At 43.3% G+C, this 18,196-nt stretch overlaps 1 protein-coding gene across 1 annotated transcript in view; it reads right to left on the bottom strand.

Moving 5' to 3' along the window:
• Positions 1 to 2,731: 2,731 nt before the first annotated feature.
• LOC103005707 (zinc finger protein 211-like) overlaps positions 2,732 to 18,196 on the bottom strand; it is a 29,420-nt gene continuing 13,955 nt past the window's right edge. The window contains exons 2-5 of the mRNA XM_028164803.2: positions 15,174 to 15,264; positions 9,060 to 9,387; positions 6,605 to 6,731; positions 2,732 to 5,416 (exon numbers count right to left, since the gene is read on the bottom strand). Coding sequence (XP_028020604.1) covers positions 4,119 to 5,416; positions 6,605 to 6,731; positions 9,060 to 9,092 — 1,458 coding nt within the window. The 5' untranslated portion in view covers positions 9,093 to 9,387; positions 15,174 to 15,264 and the 3' untranslated portion in view covers positions 2,732 to 4,118. The remainder of the gene's footprint in view (positions 5,417 to 6,604; positions 6,732 to 9,059; positions 9,388 to 15,173; positions 15,265 to 18,196) is intronic.

The raw sequence follows: 18,196 nt of genomic DNA on the forward strand, positions 1-18,196 counted from the left end.
TCCCTATTGTGTGCTTCCCTTTGACAGGATGTGCTCTCAAAGCACTATGACCCCCGCCAAAAATATAACTCTTTTCTTCAAAGTCTGAATCCTTGGAGTGGAAGTGTCTTATCTGTGGCCCAGTGACATCTCTTGACCTCTGCAGTGGCCTTCTTTTCCTTGAACAGTTGAAAGTATATTCTGGCCTCAGGCTCGTTACCATGGTGTTTCCTCCCACCCCCCAAATCTCGTGCCCTCACCTTCATCAAATGTGGATTTGGAACATCCTTTACCCATGATGCTTTTTAAAAAATTTTTTAATTTATTTATTTTTGGCTGTGTGTTGGGTCTTTGTTGCTTTGCGTGGGCTTTCTCTAGCTGCGGCGAGCGTGAGCTACTCTTCCTTGCAGTGCATAGGCTTCTCATTGCCGTAGCTTCTCTCACTGTGGAGCAGGGGCTGTAGGCGCACAGGTTTCAGTAGTCACGCCACGTGGGTGCAGTAGTTGTGGCTCACAGGCTCAGTAGTTGTCGTGCACAGGCTTAGTTGCTCCGTGGCATGTGGGATCTTCCCAGACCAGGGATTGAACCCGTGTCCCCTGCATTGGAAGGCAGATTCTCAACCACGGCGTCACCAGGGAAGCCCTACCCATCAGGCTTTTCTTTTCCCCAAAGTTAAATTTAGAGCCCAATCCCCTGCACTTGTTACTATAAATCAGCCTTTCTCCTTAGAAACTTTCATCCTATTAACAATTTTATTAATTTTCATAATTAAAAATAATTAAAATTATTTTTTAGAATAATGTGTGGCACACACAGTAGAGATTTTTAAGTAGGTGTGTTCAAAAGCAACAAATAAATGCTCTGATGTGCATTTCCCCCATTTTGGGCCAGTTTCATGAAGCTGGCTTTTTTCTTATTCTCCCTTCCAAGTTTCTACTGTGAAAGTTAAGAAATTTTGAGGGCTGACGGAAATTCAACACAGCCATGTGTGGGGTTACTTCTCAGATCTCAGCATCTTTTGCTGACTCTTCCCTGACACCAAGTAGTTTTCAAGGATTAGATGTTTTCCCCTAGCTAATCCTGGCTGACTAAATCCAGCTGCTATCAAATCCCCAGGGCCTTTTTTAAAGCAAACATATAAAAACGTACGTTTTTTCCCCTTGTACTTTCCCAATCCCCCTTCCTCCTCATTCAAAGGTATTGGAGTTAAACTTTGTCATCAATCTATTATGTATCCTGCCAAAGATACTGTGATTTGCTTAGGGATATTTCTCTTAAACGTTTAGTTATCAAAATTCCAAGTTTCCCAAGTGAAGTGAATTTATACCTATTACACGGTGAAGAGTGTTTTAATCATTTGAATTTTCTTGAAGAAAACATTCTAGGGTGATTAAAAAATACTGTTAACGTGAAAATGATAATAGAAATATTCCATAAGAAGTTTCCTAAGTTTTTACGTAGGATTCTATTCCACTTTACCAGGTACAGTTAAAGAAGTCTTGCAAAAGTCAGGGCTCAAATATTTCCCTTGGTGCACTTACTGTGCTTTACAAAAAAGTACATACAGGTTGTGATTTTTTTCTGCTTATAGTTGTGGAGTACTCTCTGAAGGGGTACTTTTTAGTGAAATGACAGGTTTTTTCACTCCTTTCAAGTCACTTTGAGGCTATTCTGGTTCCCAGCCTAGTGGCAGTAGTAACTCTCAGCTGGGAATGCCTAAGGCTCACCTGGAAAAGACACTTATACCTTCACCAGGGCCAACCAACACTGTGGCTGGGCCACCCCTTGCAGTTCTCTTAGTTTTTTGAAGTGCTTCCTACCTAGGATCATGATAAGAGAACTGCAAGAGGTGGAAGGAAGCACTTTGAAACTATCAAACTTGAGGAACAAGACATCACTCACAGATTCTGGAGGGCACCCTGGGGGCATGCCACAGTGAGGTTGTGGGTGGAAGGAGCACGGACCTGAAGCTCTGCCTTTATTAGGGTCCAAGGAAGGATGGGGGTGTTCCACGGGTTCACCCTTCCTTCACAAATTTACACCAGAAGGGTTGGGAATTAGGGTGTAGGAAGGAGAGTTCCTCACACTCTTGCACATACAGTACCTGAAAAAGTTCCTGGCTGTGTGGAGCTGTGGTAGTAAAAACAATGCAAGAGATGTGCACCATCAAGACACTTCAACTTGCCCTCATCTCTTCAATTGGTGGGGCGGTCAGCATGTTAAATAGTTTGAGAGACCCAACAAACCACATCTAGAATGTTGCAAACTCTAGTGGAATGATTGGGGAACTTCAGAGAGGTAATATCCACCTACCTCTAGGTTAAGAAATTTATGAAACACAAAAGCTTTAAGGTGGGAAGTCTGAACACTGATATTGGAGCTGTGAAAGATTTACATCTTAGAAATGAACTCTGAAGAGGTTTATGTGTTATATAATTCACTAATATAGTGGGGCTAGATGAAACAAGTTACCCCTAACATGAAAAAAATAAAGGAGACTTCATCGCCTGTTCCTTTCCATTGTGTATATACATAAGGCTTTATTTGTAACAGCCGAAAATTGGAAACAAGCCAAATGGCCATTAACAGAAAAGTGGGTAAACAAATTGTGGTACATCTAAACAGGATATAGTACTCAGCTATAAAAAGAATTGAAGTATTTACATAAGCAAACATTTACGAATCAGAAAATAATTATGCAGCATGGAGGGAAAACACAATTTTTAAAGAGTAAACATAAAATTCTTAAAATTCTCTGAAACAAACTAATTTACTGTGAAAGAGTAAATCAGTAGTTGTGAGGGCAGAAAGAGATTTAAAAAGGGTATATTCTCTGGTAGCCTACAGGTTAGGATTCTGGGCTTTTACTGCCACGACCCAGGCTTGATCCCCGAAGCTGTGTGGTGTGGCCAAAAATAAAAGGGAAGTAACTATGAATTACAGATATGATAACCATCAGGATTATTTTTAATGGTTTCATGGTTTTTACACTATGTCAAAACTAACCACACTGTACAATTTAAATTATATGTCAATAAACCTTTGTAAGAATTTGTTTAAATAGAAATCTAATCCCCCCCCCATTTTTTTCATAACCAAAGGTTTAGAAAGCTTGGGAAGGGCAGCCCTCCAACAGGGGAAAAAGTATTCATAAAGATCATTTGAGTTGGCAGGAATAGCTGCTAGGTCACAAAAACTATATATCTCTGGGCTCCAGGATCTCCCTTCTGTCTATTCTCATTTTCTTCTCTATGCAGCAGTATCCTTCGAGTGAACAGCCCTGAGGCTACACGAATATACACAGCTTTATTTGCTCTGACAATGACTGCAGCTACAGGAAGAACACAGCTATGGCATGTACACCTCATCCAACACAATGTAGCCACAGTCACAACATTTGTGGAGGCACCTTTAGAAGAGGCACACCTTTCTCACTGCCACAGCCTCCTCCCGTGCGTATGAATCACATCCAGTGTGTGTGAATTTAGGTTCCAGCCTCACCCCTGTCTTACAACCAACACCAGAAAACCCAACTCTAGACATGAAGGCACGTGATTCCTTTGCAGTACCTGGGGAACAGCTTCCCCACAGTAGTGCTCAGCATTATGTGATATCCCTGGGAAAAGGGAACTGATTTATACTTCTCACAGAGGCACTAGAGGTGCTTCCTCCCTTGAAAATTACTCCTCCTACTGTTCTGTAGAGAATGGGACAGAGACATCTGCCTTCCCTGATCACTGCAAGGGACATACACACTATTGGAACCTGGAAACTACTACGTGGTAGAGGTGAGGCTTCTGCCACAGAAACTGGAAGGGACATAATTCAGGCAACGGAGCCAGCAGTAGAATATGCAAAGAGGATCCTAAAAGCTTTCCACAAACCTAGAACTCATGGGGAACCTTCCCACTCTGGATGCTCAGCTGTATGAGGTTCAACGTCAAGCAGATGGCTCCCTCACAAAGACACTCTAGTTCTAGTACACTGAAAACCCATGTTCCCTGTAGGTCTCAGAGACCTTTAGATGAAGGTTTTCCCAACTTTGCTGCACAAATAAAATTTATCCAGGCTGTGAACTTCTGTTGAATTACAGACCATTGGCTGTAACTGGTTTTTTCCCAGTCACTGCATTCATGAGGTTATCTGGTGTGAAGTTTTCTGTGTTGAATGATGTGGGAGCTTTGACTAAAGGACTTCCCACATTCCCCACACTCATAAGGCTTTTCTCCTGTGTGTACTCTCCGATGCTGAATGAGGTTGGACTTTTGGCTAAAGGATTTCTCACACTCGTCACACTTATATGGTCTGGCTCCAGTGTGAATTCTCTGGTGTTGATTAAGAGTGGAACTGTGGCTAAAGGATTTCCCACATTCCCCACACTCATAAGGCCTTTCTCCAGTGTGAATTCGCAGATGCTGCACAAGTTTGCATTTGTAGCTGAAGGATTTTCCACATTCACTACATTTATAAGGCCTCGCTCCACTGTGAATCTTCTGGTGCTGAATGAGGTTGGAGCTTTGGCTAAAGGAATTCCCACACTCACCACACTTATAAGGCCTTGCTCCAGTGTGAACTCTCTGATGTTTAATGAGAGTGGAGCTGTAGCTAAAGGACTTCCCACATTCGCCACACTCATAAGGTCTCACTTTAGTGTGAATTTGTAGGTGCTGCACAAGTCTTAATTTGTAGCTGAAGGCTTTCCCACATTCATTGCACTTATAAGGCCTTGCTGCAGTGTGACTTCTGTGGTGTTGAATGAGTCTGTAGCTTTGGCTAAAGGATTTCCCACATTCACTGCACTCATAAGACCTTGCTCCTGTGTCAGGTCTCTGGCAATTAATAAGGATGGAGCTTTGGTTAAAGGGTTTCTCACAGTCATAGTAACTTTCTCTAGTGTGAAGTTGCTCATCCTGAAAAAGTGTGTATTCATAGCTGAACAATTTCTCATACTCACTGTACTTGTAATGACTTTTTCCACTATGAAAGGACTCCACACACCTGGAGCTGCTGTGTGGCTTTGCCCCTTTGAGAGTGGCCTGATGCTGGAGAAGATTCAACATAGCCAGGAAATCCTTCCCGATTTCCTCGCAGGTGAAGGGCTTCCCTGAAACATGGAACCTGTAGGTCGTCACAAATGAGGCCCTATCTATGTCCCTTTTGAATGGCTTCTCATCATTGTGCTTCTGGTGCTGGTGATGGTTTGGACTGAACCAAAATTGTTTTCCACATGCCTCACAGGTGTATGATTTCTGCCCAGGATGCAATCCTTGGTACTCAGGCAGATACAAAATGTCTCTCCCAGCCATGACACACTTCTCACACGGGTGAGTCTTCTGAATGGATGGATCTGGAGTTGGAGTCTTGCGCAGTGACATTTGTTCTACAGAAACACTCTGCACAGAAAATGCCTCCTCATCCTCCATTCCATACCAACAACCTGAAAGCACAGAAATGCTGGTGAAATATGAAAGAGCTGCTTTGCAGTACTGGGACTCTGAAAGCCCTAAGAAGTAGGGAGCCCTTGCAAGATGGAGGCTGTCAGAGTGGCGTGCAGCACAGGAAGAAACATCTCCAATTCACTTCTCTGCCAACGCCCTTCAGGAGGGCCTTGGCTGCTGATGACATTTGAGTGCTGCGTTCAAGTATCCAGGCCCAGGAAGATATGGTTGCAACTGACTACATGGTATTCAAAGTCTATTTAATGATATGTGCATGCCTTGCAACACATTATGTGGGACCTAATCCTGGGGAACATTGTAGAGGGAACAGTAGAGAAAAGGTGACACATGAAGGTAGAAAGGCGGGGACAGCCAGGGACCCAGAGAAGAATCAGAAATTATAGAAGTGTCCAGTGTAAGGAAGGAAAGGTAGAAATGAGGTGTGGTCACTGGCATCACCATCAACACACTGGTGGACACAGGACAGGTTCTGTATGATCTGAATACAGTCTCAATGTCATGCCCTCCGTCAGCTGCCATTCACCAAAGAGAGACCTGCTCTGAGCCCATCTCGCCATGGCTGGAGTCATGTCCATCCCAGCACTCTTCTTTCTGGACCCCAGCTGAACTGCCTGGGACCTAAGTCCTAAGGCAACGACAGGACAGGTGATGGACTAGCATTGGCCCAGAGAAATTCTGCATATTATAAGAATAGCCCAATGGGAATTCCCCTCCGTCCAGGGATTAGGATTCTGCACTTTCACTGCCAAGGGCCCAAATTCAATCCCTGGTTGGGGAACTAAAATCCCACAAGCCATGGGGCATGGCCAAAAAAAAAAAAAAAAAAAAAGCCCATCGTCCCCGAAGGTAGTCAACATATTAGCAATGGCAACTGCTGGCACAGACAGGAAGAATGTCAACAGAAAGGAGAGAGAAAAACCTGGGCAGAGGAGCCATGGATCTGGACAGTTACCCAGCCAGGGAGAGGGCAAGTAAGGTGTGATCCATCAGGCTCACTGGGGCAGCACACCAGTGGCTGCAGGTTCAAGAAGAGGGCAGTCGCTCAGCCCAGCCCTGTCAACCACAGCACCCAGCCAGGGAACTGGGAAAGGAGGCAGAACCTACTGTTCAAATGTGAGAAGATCAGAGTCTAGCCCAAGGTACTGGGGTGGGTGCGAGGGCCTTACCCAGTGAGGTCACAAGTGCAAAGTTCTCCAGCATGACATCGTGGTACAGGCATCTCTGAGCCTCATCAAGGAGCCCCCACTCCTCCCAGGAGAAGTACACAACCACGTCTTCAAAGGTCACACTACCCTGCCATGATGGGGAGAAATGAAATCACAAAAAGCCTCTCTCCCAAGGATCCACAACCCATCACCCACACATCTATCCCATGCTTACCCTCCTCCCAAGCTCTCCAACTCAGAGGCGACACCAGGCCCTGGTGCCACTAATGTCACTCTCTCCTCATGGTCCTGCCTGCAGGGCCCCACCAGCCCCCAGCCAGGCCATATCCCTGGGATACACCAGAGCGTACCTCCCAGGTACAACCAAATGTAGACTCAACCTGCACTCTTAAGTCCCTAATACCAAGGATGTGGAATCATCAGCTCATGCTCCCTCTCCGTGTGCACATCTTTCTTAGCACCTCTTGCCTCTGTGCACCCCATAAGTGCATCCCCACAGCCACAGGAATTCCATTTGTCTCCCCGTTACTCATCATACAGCATCAAGAGTGCCCTGCTACTACAGACCTCTGCAGGACCCCACCTCCTGCTACGGCTACCATAACAAAGTACCACATAGTGGCTAGCTTAAACAACAAAAATTTGTTTTCTGACAGTTCAAGTGTTGGCAGGGTTGGTTGTGTTTACAGCCTCAATCCTTGGCTTATTGATGGCTGTCATCTCCCCGTGATGTCACGTGGTCTTCCTTCTGTGTCTGAGCCCAAATTTCCTATTATTACAAGGACACTAGACATGTTGGATGAGGGTTCATATTAATAAAAAACCCTATTTCCAAACACAGTCACATGCTAAGTTACTGGGGATTAATACTTCAACATAAGACCTTAGGGGGACATAATTCCACCCGTAACATGGGGCCGAGTAACTCACAGCTGTCCTATTCATCCCTGAGCTCATCAACCAGCCTCAGAGGATCCACAAAAGGTCACCACAAAATTCTGGTGAGTCAAGAATGGTGAATAAGCAGCAGCCCCATCCTCAGGGTCATCCTGCCTCAGTTACTCCTAGGCCTCTGCATTCACCTCATGTCCACTCTTCCCGTGGAAACCGTGGCTGCTAGATTATCCTCTCCTCCCTCAATGACTACCTCTCTTAAAACCTTTTACCTATGTCTGAGAGACCACTTCCTCCAACCTGGTGCCCAAGAAAGAGACCCAGAATTGACACCTACTCTCTTCTTCCTGACCTGTTAATAATATTACCACCAGGACAAGAATTCCCCTTCCTAAATGTGACAGAAAGCCCCACCCAATCCACCAAGCAGTCACCACCCATGTGTGTCTAATGCTGAACTCTGTCTCAAATTTCTAGACTTCTCTTCTCTGCAGCTAGATGGAACAGGTTAAGGCATGTGTAAGTTTACCTCCATCTTATGACCCAACCCCCCACCCCCCCAACTGCTCCTACCACCTCCAAAATCAAAACCCACTTCTCAGGGAGACATTCCAGGCCTGAGTCCTGCCTCCCTGCTCTGTTCTCATCAGAAGGAGACTTATATTTCCCTGAATATTCCCAGCTTGGCCTCACCTTCAAGCATCTGGCACATACTGGTACCTATGCTCTTGACGACTTGACTTTACTAATTTCTGGAATTGGGAACACCTCCATATAACTTCCAGCCTCGGTTGACGTTTCTCCAGGGTCCCAGACTAAAGGCTGGGAGAATGGCAGGTGAAGGGTCCCAGGATACCACAACCCCAGACACCACATGCATATAGGGTCATGATCAGTGAGACCCTAGGACACCCTCCCCTTACTTGTGTAGATTCTAAAAGCACTTCAACTGTTATGGGAACCAGTGGGCAGAGGTCAGTGGAGGCAGGCAACCATGGTGGAGCTCAGTGGGCTCTGGTCTCCATTATAGCTCTGCTTACCACTGGAGCAAAGAGACCTCAGGCTGTCTAAACTCTGGGATTCAGTCCTCAGTGCTGACTCTTAGCAGCTATGTGACCTGCACAAGGACTCAGTCTCCCTGTGCTTCACTGTCATCAACCCTCTCTAGTCTGTTCTTCCTTTAAAAAGCCTCTTGGAAAACTTCAGTTGTCTTCTTTGTTGAAATTCCCCACGGTTCCCAGGGCCTTCAGAATGAAGAAACAACCCCCTGAGCCTGCCAATCCAGGGCCACTCCATCTCAATTCTCTGTTGCCTAAAGAAACAGGTTTCCCGAATCCTCCGACCTCCAAACCTATACACCTGCCGTCCCTTCACCTGTGACCCTCTCCCACGCGCCATCACACTGTCTGTCAGAAACAGGGCCCCAGGGCCCCACCCATGGCCGCCTCACCATCCTGGACACCGGGGCCTGGGCTGCGGGCACGGGAACAAGTGCCCCGCACTCAGGGCTTTAGTGTCTGGTGGAGTGAGGGTGGTGAGGGCCTGGAGGATGAGCATTTACCTGAGGTGGGTCCCTCAGCACCGCCGCCGCCATCGGAGTCTGTGGGTGGAGCAACCCAATGCTTCAGATCCGACTCTGTGCAGCAAGGACAACGATTCCTCTTGGTCGTGTCTCCTCTTTAGTTTGGTCACCTCAGACCAGACCCAGAGCTCTGGAACCTCTGAGTAGGAAACAGACTGCCACTAGGAGAATGCCGGTAGTCCCGCCCTGACACAATGGCACGCATGGAAATGCCCCTGTCCTGGACCTTCATTGGCTCCACGCTGACGTGAATTTGCTGGCTCAGGGTCCTCTGGGCAATGTAGTTCTCACAGCAGTGAATAAAACACTGAATTAAAGAGTAAATAAAACACTGAATTAAAGCAGTGGATAAAACTCCTCTGTATATTTTATCTACTTAATGAGTTTAAATAGATGAAGATATAAAATCTTTAAGGATATTTTGAGGTATTTACTTTTTTGGCCATGGCTTGCAGCTTGTGGGATCTTAGTTCCCCAACCAGGGCTGGAACCCCCACCCTTGGCATTGAAAGCACAGAGTCCTAACCATTGGACCACCAGGGAACTCCCTTGAGGTATTTACTCTTGAATTGAGCTGCCAAAGATCACACCGGCTCTCTGTGAGAATGACTTAGTGACAGTGATTTGCTAATCTACATGTATATAAATCATTTGGTATGAAAGACGCTAAGAAGTTCTAACTAAAAATACCATGTAAAGTAACAAGGGACAAGCACTCCCTACAAGTGCATGTGCATGCAAAAACCATTGCATGACTTCATAAGCACTAAGAACATTTCCAAAATATGTGAATTCTTGAAAAAGTACAATAACTGCACCAAGGAAAACTTTTGGGATCTTGATTTAGAAAACATTTCAAAGCTCATAATTTTCTTGGGGAAACAACAGGTTTTATATTCCAGGTAATGGAGCCCTATTCAAAGGACCATCTAGGTAAGCCACTAAGTGCTTACACAGAGCCTCTGAAGACTGAATACATTAGATAAATCCCATAGAGAAAACATTCAGATCCTCAGTTGATTAGATGATAAGACTCTCCTGCAAAGAAGCAACTCTTACTATGAGAAAGAGTGTTTCTGCTGAATTTATCAGATATAAAGGCAGGCGACCAAAATATGCCACATTGGCATAGGGATTATCTTGAGCTGGAGGCAGATGAGAATCAACACATGCAGAAAGAAACCTTCCCAGAACATCCCTTATCTGATTAAAAGCAGAAACTTTTGAGAAATGAGGAGTCAGACCTGAGCTCCTCACCAAGACCTGGCTCTACTCAACAGCCTGCAAACTCTAGTGCTGGATGCCTCAGGCCAAACAACCAGCAAGACAGGAACACAGCCCCACTCATCAAAAAAAAAAAAAAAAAAAAAATGAAATGACAAAAAAATATATGTTACAGATGAAGGAGCAAGGTAAAAAAGTACAAGACCAAATAAACTATTTTTTTTTAAATTTTATTTATTTATTTTATTTTTGGCTGTGTTGGGTCTTCGTTTCTGCGCGAGGGCTTTCTCTAGTTGTGGCAAGCGGGGGCCACTCTTCATCGCGGTGCGCGGGCCTCTCACTATCACGGCCTCTCTTGTTGCGGAGCACAGGCTCCAGACGCGCAGGCTCAGTAATTGTGGCTCACGGGCCCAGCTGCTCCACGGCATGTGGGATCCTCCCAGACCAGGGCTCGAACCCGCGTCCCCTGCATTGGCAGGCAGATTCTCAACCGCTGTGCCACCAGGGAAGCCCACAAGACCAAATAAATGAAGACAAAATAGGCAACCTACGTGAAAAAGAATTCAGAATAATGATAGTAAAGATGATCCAAAATCGCGAGTCGAGAAAATAGAAGAAATGTTTAACAAGGACCTAGAAGAACTAAAGAACAAACGGGCTTCCCTGGTGGTGCAGTGGTTAAGAATGCGCCTGCCAATGCAGGTGACAGGGATTCGATCCCTGGTCCAGGAAGATCCCACATGCCGCGGAGCAACTAAGCCCACGGGCCACAACTACTGAAGCCTGTGTGCCTAGAGCCCAAGCACTGCAACGAAGAGTAGCTCCCGCTTGCTGCAACTAGAGAAAAGCCTGCACACAGCAACAAAGACCCAATGCAGCCGAAAAAATAAATTAAATAATTTTTTAAAAATAAAGAATCCGTCTTGCAATGCAGGGGATGCTGGTTCGATCCCTGGTTGGGGAACTAGGATCCCACATGCCATGGGGCAACTAAGCCCGCACGCTGCAACTACTGAGCCACACACTCAAGCCAGCATGTCACAACTAGAGAGAAGGCCGTATGCCAAAAATAAATAAATATTTTAAAAAAAGAAATGGAAAGGAGAAATTCCAACTGACACCGCAGAAATAAAAAGGATCATAAGAGACTACTACAAGCAACTCTATGCCAATAAAATGGACAACCTGGAAGAAATGGACAAATTCTTGGAAACATACAACTTTCCAAGACTGAACCACGAAGAATTAGAAAATATAAACAGACCAATCACAAGTACTGAAATTGAAACTGTAATTAAAAGTCTTCCAACAAACAAAAGTCCAGGACCAGGTGGCTGCACAGGCGAATTCCAACAAACATTTAGAGAAGAACTAACACCTATCCTTTTCAAACTCTTCCCCAAGCTCATTCTACGAGGCTACCATCACCCTGATACCAAAACCAGACAAAAGTATCACAAAAAAAGAAAATTACAGACCAATATCACTGATGAACAGTGACGCAAAAATCCTCAACAAAATACTAGTAAACAGAATCCAACAACACATTAAAAGGATCATACACCATGATCAAGTGGGATTTATCCCAGGGATGCAAGGATTCTTCAATATACACAAACCAATCAATGTGATACACCCAATTAACAAATTAAAGAATAAAAACCATATGATCATCTCAATAGATGCAAAAAAAGCTTTTGACAAAATTCAAAACTCATTTATGATTAAAAACTCTCCAGAAAGTGGGCATAGAGGGAACCTACCTCAACATAATAACAATCATATATGACAAACCCACAGCAAACATCATTCTCAATGGTGAAAAACTGAAAGCATTTCCTCTAAGATCAGGAAAAAGACAAGGATGTCCACTCTTGCCACTATTATTCAACAGAGTTTTGGAAGTCCTAGCCACAGAAATCAGAGAAGAAAAAGAAATAAAAGGAATACAAATTGGAAAAGAAGAAGTAAAACTGTCACTGTTTGCAGATGACATGATACTGTACATAGAGAATCCTAAAGATGCCACCAGAAAACTACTAGAGCTAATCAATGCATTTGGTAAAGTAGCAGGATACAAAATTAATGCACAGAAATAGAAATAAAGGAAACGTTCCCATTTACCATTGCAACAAAAAGAATAAAAGACCTAGGAATAAACTTACCTAAGGAGGTAAAAGACCTGTACTCAGAAAACTATAAGACACTGATGAAAGAAATCAAAGATGACACAAACAGATGGGGAAATATACCATGTTCTTGGATTGGAAGAATCAATATTGTAAAAATGACTATACTACCCAAAACAACCTACAGATTCAGTGCAATCCCTATCAAATTAGCAATGGCATTTTTCACAGAATTAGAACAAAAAATGAATCAGATTCCCTGACCTCAGGCTACACTACAGGGCTACTACGGTAATCAAGACAGTATGGTACTGGCACAAAAACAGAAATATAGATCAATGGAACAGGATAGAAAGTCCAGAGATAAACCCACACACCTATGGTCACCTAATCTATGACAAAGGAGGCCAGAATATACAATGGAGCAAAGACGGCCTCTTCAATAAGAGGTGCTGGGAAAACTGGACAGCTACATGTAAAAGAATGAAATTAGAACACTCCCCAACACCATACACAAAAATAAATTCAAAATGGATTAAGGACCTAAATTTTTGACCCACCTCCTAGAGTATTGAGAATAAAAACAAAAATAAACAAATGGGACCTAATAAAACTTAAAACCTTTTGCATAGCAAAGGAAACCATAAGCAAGACGAAAAGACAACCCTCAGAATGGGAGAAAATATTTGCAAATGAAGCAACTGACAAAGGATTAATCTCCCAAATATACAAACAGCTCAAGCAGCTCAATATCAATAAAACAAACAATCCAATCCAAAAATGGGCATAAGACCTAAATAGACATTTCTCCAAAGAAGACATACAGATGGCCAACAAACACATGAAAAGCTGCTCAACATCACTAATTATTAGAGAAATGCAAATCAAAACTACAATGAGGTATCACCTCATAGTGGTCAGAATGGCCATCATCAAAAAACCTACAAACAATAAATGCTGGAGAGGGTGTGGAGAAAAGGGAACCCTCCTACACTATATGGAGAAGAGTATGGAGGTCCCTTAAAATACTAAAACTACAACTACCATATGACCCAGCAATCCCACTACTGGGCATATACCCTGAGAAAACCATAATTCAATAAGAGTCATGTACCCCAATGTTCATTGCAGCACTATTTACAATAGTCAGGACATGTAAACAATCTAAGTGTCCACTGACACTTTATCCATGAATGGATAAAGAAGATGTGGTACATATATATATATAATGGAATATTACTCAGCCATAACAAGGAACGAAAGTGGGTCATTTGTACAGATGTGGATGGACCCAGAGTCTGTCATACAGAGTGAAATCAGAAAGAGAAAAACAAATATTGTATATCAATGCATGTATGTGCAATCTAGAAAAATGGTACAGATGAACCTAATTCCAGGGCACAAATAGAGATGCAGACATAGACAATGGATGTGTGAACACAGAAGGGGAAGGGGATGGTGGGATGAACTGGGAGATTAGGTTTGACATAAATACACTACCATGTGTAAAACAGATAGCTAGTGGGAACCAGCGGTATAGCACAGGGAGCTCAGCTCGGTGCTCTGTGATGACCTAGATGGGTGGGACCTAGGAGGGAGGCAGGGAGGGAGGGAGGGGGTATATGTATACATATAGCTGACTCAATTCCTTGTACAGCAGAAACACAACACTGTAAAATAATTATACTCCAATTAAAAAAAAAAGATAAAGGACCAGATTCAGAGCCCTTCCCTTAATAATTAAAGAACTGGAGTTATTTAAAAAAAAAATTTCAAATCAGCATTGGATTTCTACCATCAAACTCCCAAAACCTGAAAAAGCCACACGTTACTTTCGAGCGACATCTTTGAATAATTATTTACACAATAGTTTCATTAGGGAACTGGTGACTAAAACCACCTGCCTTGGCCAGGCCCGCTTGCCTGAGCTGTCTCACAACAGGAGGTTCCGATAAGGAACAAGGTGCGGGAGCAGAAAGCTAACCCAAAAACTAACCGGGAGGGGCCAAAAGAGGGAGGAGACGACCAACCTCCCAGAGCCCTTCTCGCTGGATCCATCTTGGCTGAGAGATGTGTGAGCCACCAGGAAGGACCCTAAGTCAGACTATGGGCCAAGCGAGATGACTGGCCAGAGACAACCTGGAAGCTAACCCTGTCACCATAAAACATGAGACTGTGAGCCACGTGGCAGAGCAGTTCTTCCTGGGATCCCTCACCCTGCTGCTCTCTGCCCGGGCATCACTTCCCAATAAAGTCTCTTGCTTTGTCAGCACGTGTGTCTCCTCGGACAGTTCACTTCCTAGTGTAAGACAAGAGCCCACTCTTCGGCCTTGGAAGGGTTCCCCTTTCCTCGACAGTTTCTTTTGTATCCTACAACTACTATGAGTTATTTCAATTGTTATTCAATAGTGGATGCAAAATTCCCAACAGATTAACTGGCATACTTTATAAGACTATAAACATAAAAAGAAAAATTTATTAAATACACGATTGAATGTCCTGGAGGGAACTTAAAGCCCAGAGGCCATATTTGGAAAAAAGATGTTTGCCTTACACAGCAGACAAACAGAACTTAGAGACAGGGTTGTCACTGCTAATCAGCACAAAGGGACAAAATGTTGAGAAATACAAAGACGCAAGTGAAGAAACGTTTTCATCAGCCCAGAGCTTGGGTTTACAACTAGGGCCATCTAAAAGGACAAAATAGAAGTGAATAAGTAAAAAAGCCAAACATGCTCACCAGGATCAGGATGGTGCATGTGGCTCTGGCTTCATAGGAAGGTCCAGAAGAAAGTCTATTGCTGAGAATGTATTGGACTTACTGCTTGTATCTGTAAAGAACAAAGACAATAGAGTCATTAGCCCAGACCGCAAGGCTCAAACACATTACATCAATATCACAGATACTGACGCTATTTCCTCTCAATCTATCTGGAATATCCCAGGAAGATATGCATATGTTTCCCACCCCCCCCCCATACTTCTGTTTCTGCTCCTCGATACTCTCACAGGAATGTTAATATATACCAGGAGTTTCAGGATACAGTCGAGGAAATAGGAGAAGCCAATGTACTCAGTGGATGGAGCTAAGAATTTGATCTCCAAAGAGGTACTGGGACAAAGGTTAATGGCCTAGAAACTACTCAGGAAGCAAGTCATGCTGGGGGAAAGCTCCATGCCCTTTCTGTGTAAACAGAAGACATGTTGACTTCCAGCATCATTCAATCCAAAACATGCCATTGGTAGATGATCCCTTTAGAGAAAGAACCAACTTGTTAGCAAAGACCAACTGACCCACAGAGGTCTCAACCCATGCCCCAATTTGAGTTACAAAGTTATAAAGAGTGAGGAATTTACAAGGATCCCAACCCAGTCTGAATGAAGATAATATGCAAAGTAATGTTAGTAGAAACTACTCCATCAATTTAGAAAGTACGTTAGAGACTGATTTTATTTGAATCTACCAGAAAATTGATTTGCTCACGTAGCAAATTGTTTTAATTTAACAACAAGAGCAAGTCTTTTGTAATAACAGAGCTATTTGGTATTGATTGTTTTATAATAACAAAGATTAATCAATGTAGTATCTATCAATGGGAGACTGAATAAATCATGCTGCATCCTATAATCAGGGAAGCCCCAGAGTTCTTTTAAATTGGACAACGCCCCTGGTCACACAGAAACCAATGAGTTCAACACCAAAGGCTTCAAAGTGGTCTACTTGCCCCCAAACACATGCCTCTAATTCAGCCTCTAGATCAGGGGATCATAACAACCTGTAAGCCTCATATGGAAAGATTACCAAAGCTATGGAAGAGAATCCTGATAAAGAAATCATCATGGAAGTTGGGAAGGATTACACCATTGAAGATGCTATTGTTGCTATAGAAAAAGCTGTGAAAGCCATAAAGCCTGAAACAATAAATTCGTACTGGAGAAAACTGTGTCCAGATGACTTCACAGGATTTAAAACAAAGCCAATCGGGCTTCCCTGGTGGCACAGTGGTTAAGAATCCGCCTGCCAATGCAGGGGACACAGGTTCGAGCCCTGGTCCAGGAAGATCCCACATGCCACGGAGCAACTAAGTCCGTGCGCCACAACTACTGAGCCCGCGTGCTGCAGCAACTGAAGCCCGTGTGTCTAGAGCCCGTGCTCTGCAACAAGAGAAGCCACCGCAATGAGAAGCCTGTGCACCGCAATGAAGAGTAGCCCCCACTCGCTGCAACTAGAGAAAGGCCGCATGCAGCAATGAAGACTCAACACAGCCAAAAATAAAATAAATTAAAATAAATAAATAAATAAAACAAAGCCAATCAAGGAAATCATGAAAGAGATTGTGGATATGACAAAAAAAAAAAAAAAAGGTGTGAAGGTGAAGGGTTTCAAGATATGGATCTTGGAGAAATTCAAGAGCTAACTGAACACCACTCCAGAGGAATTCACGAAGACGACTTGATGGACACGAGTGCTTCCAAACCAGTGCCAGACGATGAGGAAGGTGATGTAGAAGCATCAGGGCCTGAAAACAAATTGACATTAGACAATCTGGCGAAGAGTTCTGACTATTCAAGACTGCTTTTGACTTCTTTTACGACATGGACCCTTGTATGATACGGGCACTGAAACTAAAGCAAACAGTGGAAGAAGGATTGGTACCATACAGAAACAGTTTTAAAGAAATGAAAAAGTAAAGAAGTCGGACAGAAATTATGTATTTCTGTGAAGTTCGACCAAGCGTGCCTGCCTCTCCAGCCTCCCCTTCCACCTCCTCCACCTCTATCACCTCTGCCACCCCAAGAGGGCAAGACCGATCCCTCCTCTTCCTCCCCCTCCTCAGCCTACTCAACATGAAGACATCAAGGATGAAAACCTTTATGATGATCCACTTCCACTTAGTGAACAGTAAATAATCATCATGACTTACAGTTAATAAACTTATCTGTTGTGTATGTGTGTGTGTCTTTGTGTAAAAATCTAATAACTGTATGGTAAGACCTGTATGAGACTTTTTTGCATCATCATCATCATTGCCTAAGTATTCATCACGTAGAACACTGTGTGCAAGATTTGTATTGAGGTATCCCCTGGCGGTCCAGTGGTTAGGACTCCACGCTTCCACTGCAGGGGGCATGGGTTCGATCCCTGGTCAGGGAACTAAGATCCCGCATGATGCGTGAGGCAGCCAAAAAAAAAAAAAAAAAAGACTTGTATTGAAGTGGATAGCCCATCCTTACATAGGAATAAGGTGAGTGATATTTAATATAAAATTAATAATGTGTTAGTTTTTTACTGTTTTATAACTTTGCTTTCAAATAATTATATTATTATATAGTATCTCTCTCTTTTTCTCTTAATTGGAGAAACTGCATATCAACCTGTCATCACAGGTAACTCGTATGAATATAATTGTAATACTGTATGCCATAAAAATTTTATGATCATTCATTCATTAGTGTATAGGCTAGGCTATCATGAAGCAATCATACTGCTGCTTTATTATTAACATACAAATTATTATACCTGTAAATATGAATTTTTTTCACATTATCTTATTTTTTAATTAAGGTAGAACTGATTTACAATAAGCTTCAGGTGTACAACATAGTGATTCACACTTTTTAAAGGTTATACTCCATTTACAGTTATAAAATATTGCCTATATTCCTTATGTACAATATATCCTTGTAGCTTATTTTATACAGAGTAGTTTGTACGTCTAAATCCCCTACTTCTATCTTGCCCCTCCCCTTTGCTCTCCTTGC

This window comes from Balaenoptera acutorostrata, chromosome 19, assembly GCF_949987535.1.
Source record: "Balaenoptera acutorostrata chromosome 19, mBalAcu1.1, whole genome shotgun sequence".
NCBI classification, from domain to species: Eukaryota; Metazoa; Chordata; class Mammalia; order Artiodactyla; family Balaenopteridae; genus Balaenoptera; species Balaenoptera acutorostrata.